The sequence below is a fragment of the Chaetura pelagica genome, unplaced genomic scaffold (genome assembly GCF_000747805.2).
Source record: "Chaetura pelagica isolate M959 unplaced genomic scaffold, ChaPel_1.0 scaffold24, whole genome shotgun sequence".
Classification (NCBI taxonomy): domain Eukaryota; kingdom Metazoa; phylum Chordata; class Aves; order Apodiformes; family Apodidae; genus Chaetura; species Chaetura pelagica.
The window spans coordinates 5,084,809-5,097,776 of record NW_009953077.1 but is presented as its reverse complement, the minus strand read 5'-3'; the positions used below and the strand labels follow the sequence as shown (position 1 = coordinate 5,097,776).

The 12,968-nt window shown below is 53.1% G+C and overlaps 1 protein-coding gene across 1 annotated transcript in view; it reads right to left on the bottom strand.

Moving 5' to 3' along the window:
• The window catches only part of CACNA2D2 (calcium channel, voltage-dependent, alpha 2/delta subunit 2), a gene marked incomplete at its 3' end in the record, with an annotated part of 172,639 nt that overhangs the window by 22,398 nt on the left and 137,273 nt on the right, over positions 1-12,968 (bottom strand). The window contains exon 4 of the mRNA XM_009996966.1: positions 7,247-7,291. Within this exon, the coding sequence (XP_009995268.1) occupies positions 7,247-7,291 (45 nt within the window). The remainder of the gene's footprint in view (positions 1-7,246; positions 7,292-12,968) is intronic.

Genomic DNA, 12,968 nt, shown 5'->3' with positions numbered 1-12,968 from the left:
GGAATGCCGCTGCCCAAAGCCCATCACCAAACATCCCCCTGTGCTGCTGGCAATGCTGGCTCTCCTGCTGGGTTTGGCTGGTGGGCAACAGCTCCTGTGTGCAGCAGGGCAAACCTCGGCCTCTCCCGCTCTGGTAGCATGGCAGGTATTAAATCAGACAAAAAACCCAAACAAACAAACAAAAAAAGCCTTGAAAATCAATTAGCAGCAAAAGGCAACTATCAAAGAACAAATTAAAATGGAGTGCAGCTTAGTGCTCTGTCAATAAGCAATGCAAATAATATTTAATTATGGTGGAGAGACGGCAAATTCCCCACTGCTGCTTCTGGAGTGTGCTCCCTCACCTTCCCAGCCCTCCTCTCCCTTCCCAGGCCCTGCTGCCAGTATGGCACTGGGATAGAACCCCCCTGGCAGGGATGGGCTGAGGTGGTGCAGGATAGCTGGGTGGCTGTGGGCAGAAGGACAGGATTGGAGCAGGGGGACTGAGTTGGAGCCAAGGCGCAGGGCTATTCAGGGAAGCAGGAGGAAGGGAGTGGCTTTGCTGGAAATCACCTTCACCATCCCTCCAGGAGCAAAGAAACCCAGGAGAAGGTGCTGGCTCCAGGCTGCCATACCCCTGTCATGAGCCCAGCAGCTGGGGAAGGCTGTTTGCAGATGGCTGTGAGATGCTCAGGGTGGGGAGGAGGAAGAGGAGGAGGATGCTGCAGCATCTGCAGGAGGGCAGGAGTAGATCTGGTCACTAAGCTGCCCAGCAAGGGAGCAAATTTCCCCCAGGAAGAAGCTGGATGCCTCTCCCTTTGTGCCTCCTCCCGAGAGAAGTGCCTGTCTCTGAGCCCGTTTAGGCCGTTTGATTGCAGGGGCAGGGATCAGCCCTGGAGAAACAAGAGTGGACGTGACTGGAAGTGTGAGCAGCTCCAGGCAGGGCTCGTGCTGGGGGATGGTGGTCCGGAGGGATGTCCCATGCCCTCCCGTGGTGAAGCATCCTGGCACCAGTGGGGTTGAGGGGCAGGGAATGGACCCATCCTGCTGTCCTCATGGCCCCATGTAAGCAGCTCTCCCCTGGCCAGGTTCTCGACAAAACTCAGGGGACAAAAGATCTGAATTTCTCATGGGAAAAGCCATCTACTTAAAGGAAAACAATGTGCTTGGTAAATAAACTATGAAGTTAATTTAAAACCCATCCTGGCCTCCCTCCTGTTTCCCCTCCACAGATGATGTGGAGAGATGCCACCCCCCCTGTGCCACCTCTGGTCAGCCACCACATCGGTGACATTCCCTTGACATTGCAAGGGGTGGCCAAACCATTTGCCACAGGCTCGGGAGCATAACAGGATTGATATGGGAGGTTTGGGCTTTAATTCCAGCTGATGGATTGTGAGTGTAAACCTCGAGCTGATCCTGGTGTGGGGGCTCCAGCCATCCAGAACGAAGCTGAACTCAGCCAAGCGGGAGGTGAGCAGGGACCGTCCCCACCTCCCCTGAGCCACGTTGCCAAGATCAAAATCCAGATTATGCTCTCAATTTCACATAAATCCAGAGAAAAGGAAGAAAACCAACTGCAGCCCCCCTGCAAAGCCGTGCTGCTGCAGTAGAGCCAGCACCCTGTCTGCATGTTGGGCCATGGGCTCCCTGCAGAGTGGATCTGGCCCCAGACCTGCCATGAGTGTGGGGCTGCACACACACAATAGTTTGTCCCTGCCAGCACCAGATGGTGATTTAGAGGCAGCTGCTGAAAACAGGCTTTAGAGGGGATAAAGCCACGGCCTGAGGGCACGTGCAGCCCTCAAAACTCTTGCTTTTTTTCCCTGCCCTAGCAAAGTCCTGGTGACACCTCCCTGTCCCTCCCCATTTTAAATCAGGACATCCTGCACAGGTCCAGCCCCTCCACTGCCCCCTGCTGTCACTGGGAAAATCCAACCCTCCTCATGGTTATCCTCCACCGGAGCCGGGACCACTGTCAATAATTACAGCTCCTCTGTTTATCCTTATTCCGTTATATCCCGCACTTCCCAGGGGCTAATTTGTATGCTGCCAGGTTTGGTGCTGTCTGGCTGCTCTCACTCATGTAGCTGTAAGGAGGCAGATGTATATATCTCAGAGACAAACACACAGCTATCTCTAAGTGGGATACCCCATGAATCACTGACACCTATACAGCAACCAGGCCCTTGGCAAGAGCTGATGTTATCCAAGCTACGTTTATCCTCTATCCATAAACCTTCTGACTTCAACCAAGTTACTCCTATTTAAGCCAGGTTGAATTTGGCCCCCGAAATGGGGTCATTTCCACCTGGATGAAGGCAGGCAAAGCTGTCACCAGCCCAGGCAGGGATGGGAGCATCTTGGTGCTAGGCTGGAGCTACAAGGAGCCACCTCAGGAAGGCCAGAGGAAGAAATTCTGCATTAAATTTATATTAGAGCAAAGGAGAATATGATTCAACTTCTGGATTTACAGCAGTGTAACCACAAGTATCTTGGCAGGTCCCCAGCATTTCTCATCATTACATTTCAAAAGAAAGAACTTTGAAACATCTATTTTATGTGTGATCTGTTACAATATGTAAAACGTCACATAAACAGACACCACAGTTTGAATCACAGAATCACGGAATCTTAGGGGTTGGAAGGGACCTCTAAAGATCACCCAGTCCAACCCCCCTGCCAGAGCAGGATCACCCAGAGCACATCACACAGGAATGTGTCCAGGTGGGTTTTGAATGTCTCCAGAGAAGGAGACTCCACAGCCTCTTTGGGCAGCCTGTCCCAGGGCTCTGTCACTCTCACAGGAAAGAAGTTTTTTCTGATATTTACATGGAACCTCCTATGCTCCAGTTTGCACCTATTGCCCCTTGTCCTATCACTGGACATCACTGAAAAAAGCCTGGATGAGGTCACTCCTCAGTCTCCTCTTCTCCAAGCTAAAGAGACCCAGCTCCCTCAGCCTTTCCTCACAAGAGAGATATTCCACTCTCTTCATCATCTCTGTGGCTCTGTGCTGGACTCTTTTTGAGCCACTCTTTGCCCCAGGCTACCAGCATCACAGGCATGGTCTCCAGTCCCATCTCCATCAAGGAGAACTTCTGCCAAAATTGCCAGGTCCCACATTGTTTTGCCACATTTGTGCAGAAGTCCTGCAGCTTTACAGCCCACAGCACGGGGACCAGGGAACTCCTGATGGACAGGGGGCAACATCCAGAGATGCCCCAACGCCCAGTGAGCACCATTGGCACTACTCAGAAGCTTTACTGGAGGCTGCCAGGCAGTACCTGCCCTCCTCCACATCTAGACTGGTGCTGGCTGAGGAGAGCCACCCTGCCCACAGGCACAAGGACTATTGGGGGTCCCACTGGTGACAGGGTTTGGAGCTGAGGATTGAGCCATGTGGGGATGAGCCACATGAGGGATGTGACCTAGAACTGCAGCCTTGGCCAGGCGGCTCCTGTGGATGCTGACACCTCCCTTTACTGCTCATCTCCATGGGAACGAGCCATCCCAGCTGATGATGATGGCTTAAATGGCAGCACCGATAAACACAGGGCTGATCGGGCTGCTGGCCAGATGCTGGATGGGGTTTGGCAGCTCTGGACAAGCTGAGTACCCACAGGTTTCTCCTCTGGCTCCAGCAGAGCTCCTGCAACATCCCAACAGCATCCCTGCATCCCATGTCCTTTCCCTCACATGCCCAATCAAGAATATATCCCATCAACATTCCCACACATCCTTCTAAATTTCCCAGAGAAATATTAAGTCTGAAAAAAACCCAGTGAAATGTCCATCATCAAGTTGTTGTGATTACTAATAATAATGAGCACCAATGCCAGCTCCCAGCACATGGCTGAGAAACTCCAGGCCAGTGCAAAAGGGCCTTTCTCCTTCTTAAATTCCTCAGCTTTTCCTGAAATGCAGGAATTGAATGCCAAGGAGGGAGACAGGGTGTTCTCCAGCCACGTTCCTGCTTTTATAGCAGCCCAGGTTATAAATAACAATCAGCCTCTCCCGCCAGCCTGCTCCCCTGTCCCCCTGCGCTTTTTTTAATCTTTGCCAAAGGTACTGTTTAGAGATCTTTCTAGATCATTTATTTTTAAATTACCAGCCAGAGGAGAGAAGAAGAAAAAAGAAAAATGAAAAAAGGCAAAAGAAAGAAACTTCTGGGGCTGATAGCTTATCAGGAGGAAATCCAAATGTCATGTTGGTTGAGAAAGTTGGAAGATTAAATTTTCCAACACCCTTCATCTGCTGCTGACATTTTGGGCCTTTTTTATTTTCCCTTTCTCCCTCTCCTGGATGCACCTCCCAGCAAGGTGAGCAGTGAGAAGGCAGCCCCTGCCTATGGCCAGGCCTGGTGTGGTGCCCACCCTTGCCTCCCCTGCCCCAGAAGGTGCTGAGGCTGGTGGACCTCCAGCCTCCCACCACCAGCCCTTGGGCTCTCACTCTTCCACAGGGACCTGCAGCAGGTGTCCTGCACAGAGGATGAAGAGAAGGAGCAGGCTTGCCCACACATCCCCAGGGGTGAATGCCAGGCCCTGTACTGCCACAGAGCACATGTGTCCAACCGTGGGAGGAGCAGCAACAGCAAAACCTCTCATTGCCACTTGACGGCCTGGGAACCAACAGCTCCTGGCTGATGCGAAGCAGAAAACAAACCCTGGCCCTCCAGTCAGAACCTGGGCAAGCTCCATCAGCTTGTACCAGCCAATGGCACATCCCAGGGGATTTTTGCCTCACTTGTGATTTAAGCATCTTCCCCTGCCATAAATACAGTACTAAAGATGGAAAATCTCTTTATTTCTGCTATGTTCTGCCCTTAATACCCAACCAAGAGCATCTACTGATTTGCACACTTCTCCATGGACAAATCCAACAGCCCTTGATAGGTGAAAACTTTGCCTCTGCAAACATTTTGAGAGCCTTGGGGACCCCCAGGAACTTTTTCTGATGTTCCCATTTGTTAAAAACCACTTGGAAGACAGTGAAGCTGAAGTGCAAGCAAAATGAATAAGAAGCTCATTCCTTTCTAGCCATAGTTAAGAGCCAGCACAAGGCCTGTGAATAAGCCCCAGTTCCACTGAATAGGCATTGTCCATCAGAACTAACTCCACTGCAGCTAGATCCTGCTCCATTTAAATATAAAAATTGAAGCTAAATAAAGAAAAGAGGGAAAGTGAGCTATTTAGTTCCATTCAGACCTTTGAGTATCATCTCTCTCCTTTTTTATTTCAGCATCACCTTCTTTTCTCTCCATTATCTTTGCTGGAATTAAAATTGCAGGGATTTCAGCAGAAACAGCATTAATAGGAAAGGACTCTCCCTGCTGGCCCCACAGACCGTGACAAGAGGACACCCCCATTTTGCTTGATACCTGCTCAGAGGAGGGCTGCAGCCAGTGTGGCCCACGATGTCAGGCTGTTCCTCCAGATGACATGCCACCTCCCATAGGGAAGGGTCAGGGACCAGAGACCTGAGCCACACGGTCCCCAGGGTCACCATGCCACACCATGGTGCCTGGTGTGCTGGAAGGGCTCAGTGGGCACAGCTCTGAGGTGGAGATGCCTCCTATTTCCTAATCCTGCCTTCTGTAAGTGGGGATGCTCTCCTCCCTTGCAGAAGTGGCAAATCCCAAAGCTCACAGCCAGGAATTGCCAGCTCAGATTGTCACTGCTGACACCAGCTGGGTGTGGGCAGCCGGGATCAGCCAAGGTAACACCAGGTCTGGGGATGTCCAGCTCCCTGTTCCCTGCCCTGCAGCTGTGATAGTAAAAGCCCTGCCCAGCCTGATGGATGCATCAGTCCTTCTCCTTGCTTCCCAGGCAGGGGTCTGCTCTGCTCCCTGGGCTGTCTCCTCTGGCACCAACCTCCAGCCACTTTTGCCTCTGCTTCTATCCAAAATCCGCTTTAATGCATTTTAAGACCATTAGCTCCATCCTCTCTGGAGCAGCCATGGAGAGCAGGATCCTGCCCATCCTCCTTTGGCAGCTTCTCCCAGGCTGGGGAGAGACAGCAGATATCCCTGCTCCCAGTGAACGGGGTCCTGAGCAGGGAGACCTGCTTGAGAGAGCAAGTGCCCTCACAGCATCTACCTGACCTCTCCCTTCTACCTCCCAGACTCTCCCTGGCTCCTGCTTTCCCAGCCAAGGAGCCCTGCCTGCTGTCACTGACTGGGGATGGTGGCACTGGTGGTTTGTTGATGCTTTGAAGGCATCCATCCTCTGCTCCCACCTGCCCCCAGCTCCAGCTCATCATCTCCAAAGCAGCTGGTGGGACCCCATCAAGCCCAGATCCTCCCCTCCCTTTTGCACGGGACCTTCTGAAGGCTGACGGGGTCATCCAAGCACCATTATTATTATTAAGTGGTTTTTTTGTTTGTTTTTTTTTTTTGTTCTCAGATGAGGCCACACAGTCTGCAAGTGGTTCACTGCCAACACCACATGCTGCTGCTCCTCCCGTCCTGCGTCAGGACACATCCCTCGATGGCACATCTGCTGCTGGCTCTGCCTTGGACAAGAACTGGTCCTGGGACACTGGTGCTGGCTGGACCTGCCCCTAAGCCCCCACTCAGCTCTGCCTGGGGCTCCTGGCCAGCTCCAAGGACACCATGACCCCCCTGATCCAAAGCTGCACTGTGCCATGAGTCTCACCAACCAGCAAGCCTGTATTTCAGAAGGATCCCACTGAATGGCACAAAGTGGGAACCAGGTGACCTGTCACCTGGCAGCAGAGCAGGAGAGCAGGGTGCTGCGGGCCAGCAGCCATTGCTGGTGGAGCACCCGTGGCACAGCACCTGAATGCCATCACTGTCACTGTCACCTTGCGGAGGAGCCAGCAAATGCCAGTTCCCTGGGGAGCACCGGGAGAGCGGAGCTGTCGGGTCTGTATTTAAAGCACTGATTGCCAGAAATCATGGGACGGCTGTGCTGGGAGGGGGGCAGAGAATTAGATTCAGTCTCTAATTAAACGTTTGCTCTTCATTTGAATTTCAGATGCCAGCTTTAATTTTAGAAACCTCGGCAGGCAGTGGAGCGACCTGCCCACACCTGCCTGCTGCTGGACCTGGCGCTGGAGGACAGATGCCACCACAGCTGGGCTGGTGGGGACAGGGCTGTGCACTTGGGTACTCGCTCCCCAACGCAGAGTGTAACAAATGCTGTGCCATGTCCCCCCAGCATGGTGCTGGGACAGCCCCAATGAGGGACTCAGTGCCAGGCTGGGGTGGTGGCAGTGCCAGTGGTAACGCAGGGACAGTACTCACGTATTCAGTATCGGCCTTGGAGTCATAGTACTCAATGTCTTCCTCCTGCAGAGAAAAGGGAGAGCTGAGTTAGTGTCAGGCAGGGATGGAGATGGCAGAGGGGAGCCCATCAGTGCCCTCTCTTCCCCTCATTCATCCCTGCAGCACCTCCACCATACTGCTGGCAGCTGCCACATCACCAGGGACTGAACCCTGCCATGCACAGCCTCTGTCACTGCACTGTGACAGGGCCACTGGCACAACCGTGGCCTTTGCACTGCCACCAGGCACGAGGCTGCACCGTATTCCCATGCCGAGGATGCTCTGGTCCTGCTGGAGGCCTGGGGAGCTGCAGGAGAGCAGCCCCAAGCAGGGTGGCAGCAGTGGCACAGTTGGCACAGCTCCGCTCCCCGCGTGCCAGAAACAGGGAGCTGAGTGCCCTTGCTTCTGCAGAGAAACACACGCCCTCAGTTTTGGGTATTTAGAGCCTATTTAGGCAGAAAGGGCAGCTCAGAGTCCTCTTCCTCATGTCAGGACGTGAGGCAGCTGACAAAATCCCGAAAGAGGCAACTGGGAGAGCAGCAGCGCTGCAGCAGCAGCAGCTCGGGTGCCATCAGAAGGGGGAATTAAAGGCCACTCGGAGGCTCTTTGCAGCGAGGACGTGACGCGATGCCGGTGTCACCGCGCACGTGTCCTCGCTTGCCGTGCGGGCCCGTCCCGCTGCCCTGATTAGTGCTGCCCTTAGTTAATGGGGAGAGCCATCCAGGCCCAGAACAGAAACTCAGCCAAAACCTTAACTAGCCCTCCCCGCTCCTCCTCTGCTCTGTGGCACCCAGCCTGGCCACGGGCTCGTGCTGGTGGCACCGTGACACTCAGCCCAGCACAGCCACAGAAGCACCAGTGGCAGGGGGACCCCAGCAGGCTGCATGGCTGGTGTCCCCCTGCAAGGGGACTGTCAAGGGCAATTTCAGCATCCTCCCGGGCAGAGGGGCTGGGTGGGTGTCCTGATGGGCTCTGCAGCTCTCATCACAGCAAGAAGGCAGCACCGAGAAGGGAAAGTGAAAACAAAAAAATTATTGACACAGCATCTTCCAATTTCTGCTATTAAAAAGCCTAGTCATTAAGGGAATGTACTTATTAATTATCTGTGATTTGTTGTGAAATGCTGAGGGGTTTACAACAAGAAGAAAAGGGAAAAAAAAAATTAATTTATCTCCCCTGCAACTCCCTGCCCTGCTCCCTGCCCTGCTCCCTGCCCCACACGTGCCCCTGCCCCTCGCCAGCGCCGCTGCCTCCCCGGGTCCATCACCATCTGCAATTCCTAATTAAAGGAACCCCTGGGAGACCCGTAACACAAACGAGTTAATTTCATGTATAATGATCTTTAATCAGAAGTGAGTGGGATTAACAATAGCCATCCAGAAGGTGCTTTGTTATTCATTTTATCTTCCATTGGCTCCTCCAAAAAGCTCAAATCCCCTCTGACCGGTGGTGCTCGGGGAGGAGAGCTGGTTCCCTAGTCCTGCTTCCACCTGCTCCAGAACTCCTATAGCATGGCATGACATGGGGAGCAGACCACGTGGAATGATATCTTTCCCACCTGTTTCCCTTGCCATGCACCTTTTCAAGCCCAGGAGCAACTGTGTGAGATCCCAACCCCACTCCATGCCACAGCTGAGCTTTGCACACACGAGGATGCCACATGTGGGACAGCCAGTGTCACCATGGCCCTGGCCCTGTGACATGTCCTGATGCCCCTCTCCTTGTCACAACCCCAGTGATGCTTCGGTGGCTCATGGAGGGCACGGAGCCTGGGGAAGCCGGCAGGGCATCCGTGTCCTCAGCACCTGGAGGCTGGTGGGAATTTATTCCATGAAGGAAGGACGGCGTCCTTGGAAATGCTCTAGAGAGAGGCCAGGGGTCTCCCAAAAGGCAACACAGGCTCCAACAATTTCCCCTCCCTAATATTTGTCATTTAAACCACACTGTCCTTATTCACTAACAGTCTCTTCCTCCTCTGGTCTAAGTTACAGCCAGCACTGCCTGTGTAAATAGCACGGATATTTCTAGAGCCTTTCAGAATAAACACCAATAAAGAAAACAAGAGGGTGAAGATGTCAGGGATTTCAGGGCAAACTGCCCCCTTCTCTTGCAAACGAGCCTGCAAAAAGCACCCGCAGCTTGTGCTGGAGGGGAGGAGACTCTGGGCAGGGGCTCCTCCATGAGGTGTTAATTGCTGCCCATTTTCTGGCACCATAATGGCCAAAAGGCACCTGAGCAGGCAGGAAGCACCGTGTGCCAGCAGATAAACAGGGGGTATTTCAGTCTCCTAAACCTTCGGTGTGAGTGAAGGGGAAAGGACTCTGGGAGTTAAGTGCAATCACAGGCTCATCTGCCAGTGCTGCAGAAGGCATTGCCCAGGCTTCTCCAGCAAAGCCACCGAGCAACCTCCGTGTGAGCACCAAACCCTTGCCTGCTCCTTTGCTGATTTTACACCAAAATACCAAGCAGAAAGCTAATTAATGAAACCAAGCTGGAGCCCTGCCAGCAGCTCACTGGAGGACCCTGCTCCCAGGATGGGTGCTTCCTGGCCACAGCCCTGGTTTGAGACAAAGCCCACGACAAGGAGGGGCATGGGCTCTCCCCTCGCCACCATGGTAGCTGTGTAACTGGGCAAAAAAAGTGTTTCTGCAACAGCTACCATGGGGTGCTGTGAGTCCCACAGTCAGGAACAGACTCCCAAAGGGACTGGGTGAATTCCTGGGTGAAATTCCTACCTGTCATCACAGCCACGCCTGGCTCTGGGCATCACGAGAAACATTGGCAGTGGCTGGTGAACCCTTTACTTGTACTGGGCTAAAGCAGCCCTGCCCATACACATAATGGTGAATCCTTCACCAATTCCAGGGAAGAGGAAAACTGTCATGGTCATCCCAGCCACCACAGGCTGTTGGATGGACCCAGGATCAGTCTGGTGGGGCCCATGCCTCTCCTGCAGCCCTTGCCATGCGAGTCCTCTCACATCCTACCCAGCAGCAGCCACCGTGTGCATTACCAAGGACAGGTGGAAACAGTCATCACAATCTGCAGAGGCTTTTTTTTTTTTGCTTTTTTTTTTTTTCCCTCCTCTAAAAGCAATTTCCTCCCTCTGCCTCTCTGACAGAGCTGGGGAAATATTTAAGTGACCCGTCAACAGTTTTTTCATCTCCCTGAGAAGATGTTTTATCTGATCACACCTCACCCGCTATTCTTCTTTACATGGCACCTCCCGTCGGCTCCTGCTCCTCTGACGCTGCCCTGAAGGAGAGGCCCCTTTCCCCTCCACTGCACCCGGACACCACAGAGATGCCAGCACCCACGTGGAGCCAGAGGGTGCTGGGGATCCCCTGCCCTGCCAGCGATGGGATGGGACAGGATAGGATGGCAGCTCTGGCACTGAACCATCGCACCCATGGTCGAGTGGCCTGGCCATTTGCAGGGTGGGAGGTGTCAAGGGGAACACCCCCCCCCAAGCCCCATTCTTGGCTTTTAAGAGGGAACAGCACCAATATGGGGGGTTTGTGAATGGTTTTCTTGTTCTGCTTTTCGGCCAGAACGGCTCTACAGCAAGGTTGGTGCTTTAACACAGTAATTCTCCGAGCGTAATGAAAGCTGACATTATATCAAACACAATAAAGACTCTCAGTTGATGGAGATCATTCCTGAACACACAAACCCATTAAACTGAAAAAAAAAATATCAATTCTACACACTCGCCAGCCAAAAGAAAATGTGATTTGTTATCTAAAAGGGGGTTATAAACACAGCTTCAATGCACTTTCTGTGCTGTAATGAAAACTGGGTTTGAAATGGCAAGACGACTGCAAATTAGGGTATTTGATTTTATTTTCTAACTTTTTAGGTAAACCTTCTACAAGGGCAAGTACAAGGTTAAGGCGACGATCTTTCTGTTCTCGGCCGATAAGTAGGATCTGTAATTAAAGGAGGAGAAAAATGAAAGGGGGATCAGGAGCTGGCGTCTGCCCTTCCAACGCCGCTTTGAAGACAAAGCCCTGCCTGCACAGCCGTGGCAAACCCATGGGAACAGCCACCAGTGCGTGCCAGGCTCCCACCACAGACAGGCACTGGGCTCACTGGTGGTGCTGGATGGAGCAGCTGGTCTGTGGAGCCTCGAGCCCAGAGGGATGCTGCACTGGGGCTGCACGGCTTCTGAGGGGCATCCATGTCCCCCCTGCTCCATTCCTCACCTTTCTTGGGCAGCTAGGAGCAAAATCTCCTCCTCTTCTTTATCCCTCCCCATTTAACAAACACTGATGCCATTTTCCCCAGAGTTTTGTTTCTAATGGAGCTTGAAATTATCTGGGCTTTGTTATTTGTTCATGTGTTTGTTGGCGTGGGTTATGGACGGGGGCAGTTGTGTGGGGCTGCCTGGGCTCCCTCTGCTGCCTCTGTGCACCCCAAAACCACCTGTGCTGTGTCCCACAGTTACACCCTGTCCTCAGCAGCTCTTACACAATATACAGCTATTCTTTTTTTTTTTCCAAGGAGAAAGGGCCTGCTGGGCTCTGGCCCTTTGAATACCCCTTTCCTCTCCCAAAAGGTGGGGAGAGTTGGGAGACAGCAGGCAGAGGGAAGGGGAAGCTTCCCAATGTAGTGATGGAAAATACATGGGAGGAAGAAGAACTGGGAGAAAAGCAACAGTAATAAACATTTTATGAAGCAGAAAATGGCTTATAAAGAAGTCAACTTTTAAAGGCAATTTATATAATCCTGCCAAGAGCACATAAATGCGGGGATGGCTCTCTGCAGTGTTGGAGTGTCCCTTAAGAGGACAAATAGCTGCGGCTGCCCCAGCAGACCAGCAGGCAGAGATGACAATGCCCTGGGATGCAGTGTGGCTGGCAGTGCAGACCTGCGCCTCCAACCGCACCCCTGGGCCAGCACAGCCCTGGCTCCCACACACCATGGGGGTGCAGGACACCTGAGACTCCTCTGATGGGGGTGGGATAGGTCTGAAGGACTGGAAAAGAGCCTCAGGCACTGGAAAACCCTGGAGACAAGTGGAGCATATGGGTGGAGCGGAGCTGGGAGAACACAGAGTCGACTGGGACACCTGATGGGCAGTGCAGCAGCTTGTCAAGTGAGGATGGATGCAGAGGATGGCAGCAAAAAAACTCAACAGGACCTTCCGGCGTTTTTATAGGTACATTTTGCAGGTTTCTTGCTGAGCAGGGTGGCAAACAGAGGACGGAAACCTGGTAAACAGCATCACGGTGCAGGCTTCAGCCCTGGCACCTCCATCTGCTGCTGGGGATGGTCTGTATGTGGGCTCAGCACCACTGCTATGGCTGGGGACAGGGCTGGGAACATCCAGAGCAGGGGACAGCCCTGATGAGCCTCGAGGGACAGACCTGCATGGGTCTGCATAGAGCAGAGCCAGCCTGTCCTGGCGGCTCCTTGCAGAGGGGGACACAGCCCCAGCTTGGCATGGCCAGGAGACATGGGGGACCTGGGGGTGGGCAAGGACAAGGAGCAGGGATGGGACAGGACAGTGTGGGGCATGGGGGAATATTTTGGGAACTGGGAGGTGCTTTGCAAAGCCCCCCGAGGTGGGTGTCTGAACTCAACCCCTTCCAAAAGACCAGCAGGGTGGCTGTGTGACTGGGAACACCAAAAAAAAAGAGCAAGAAAAAAGGAACTTTCTCTATAGAGATGGGTCGTGAGTGACTGCTGGAGCAGCCTC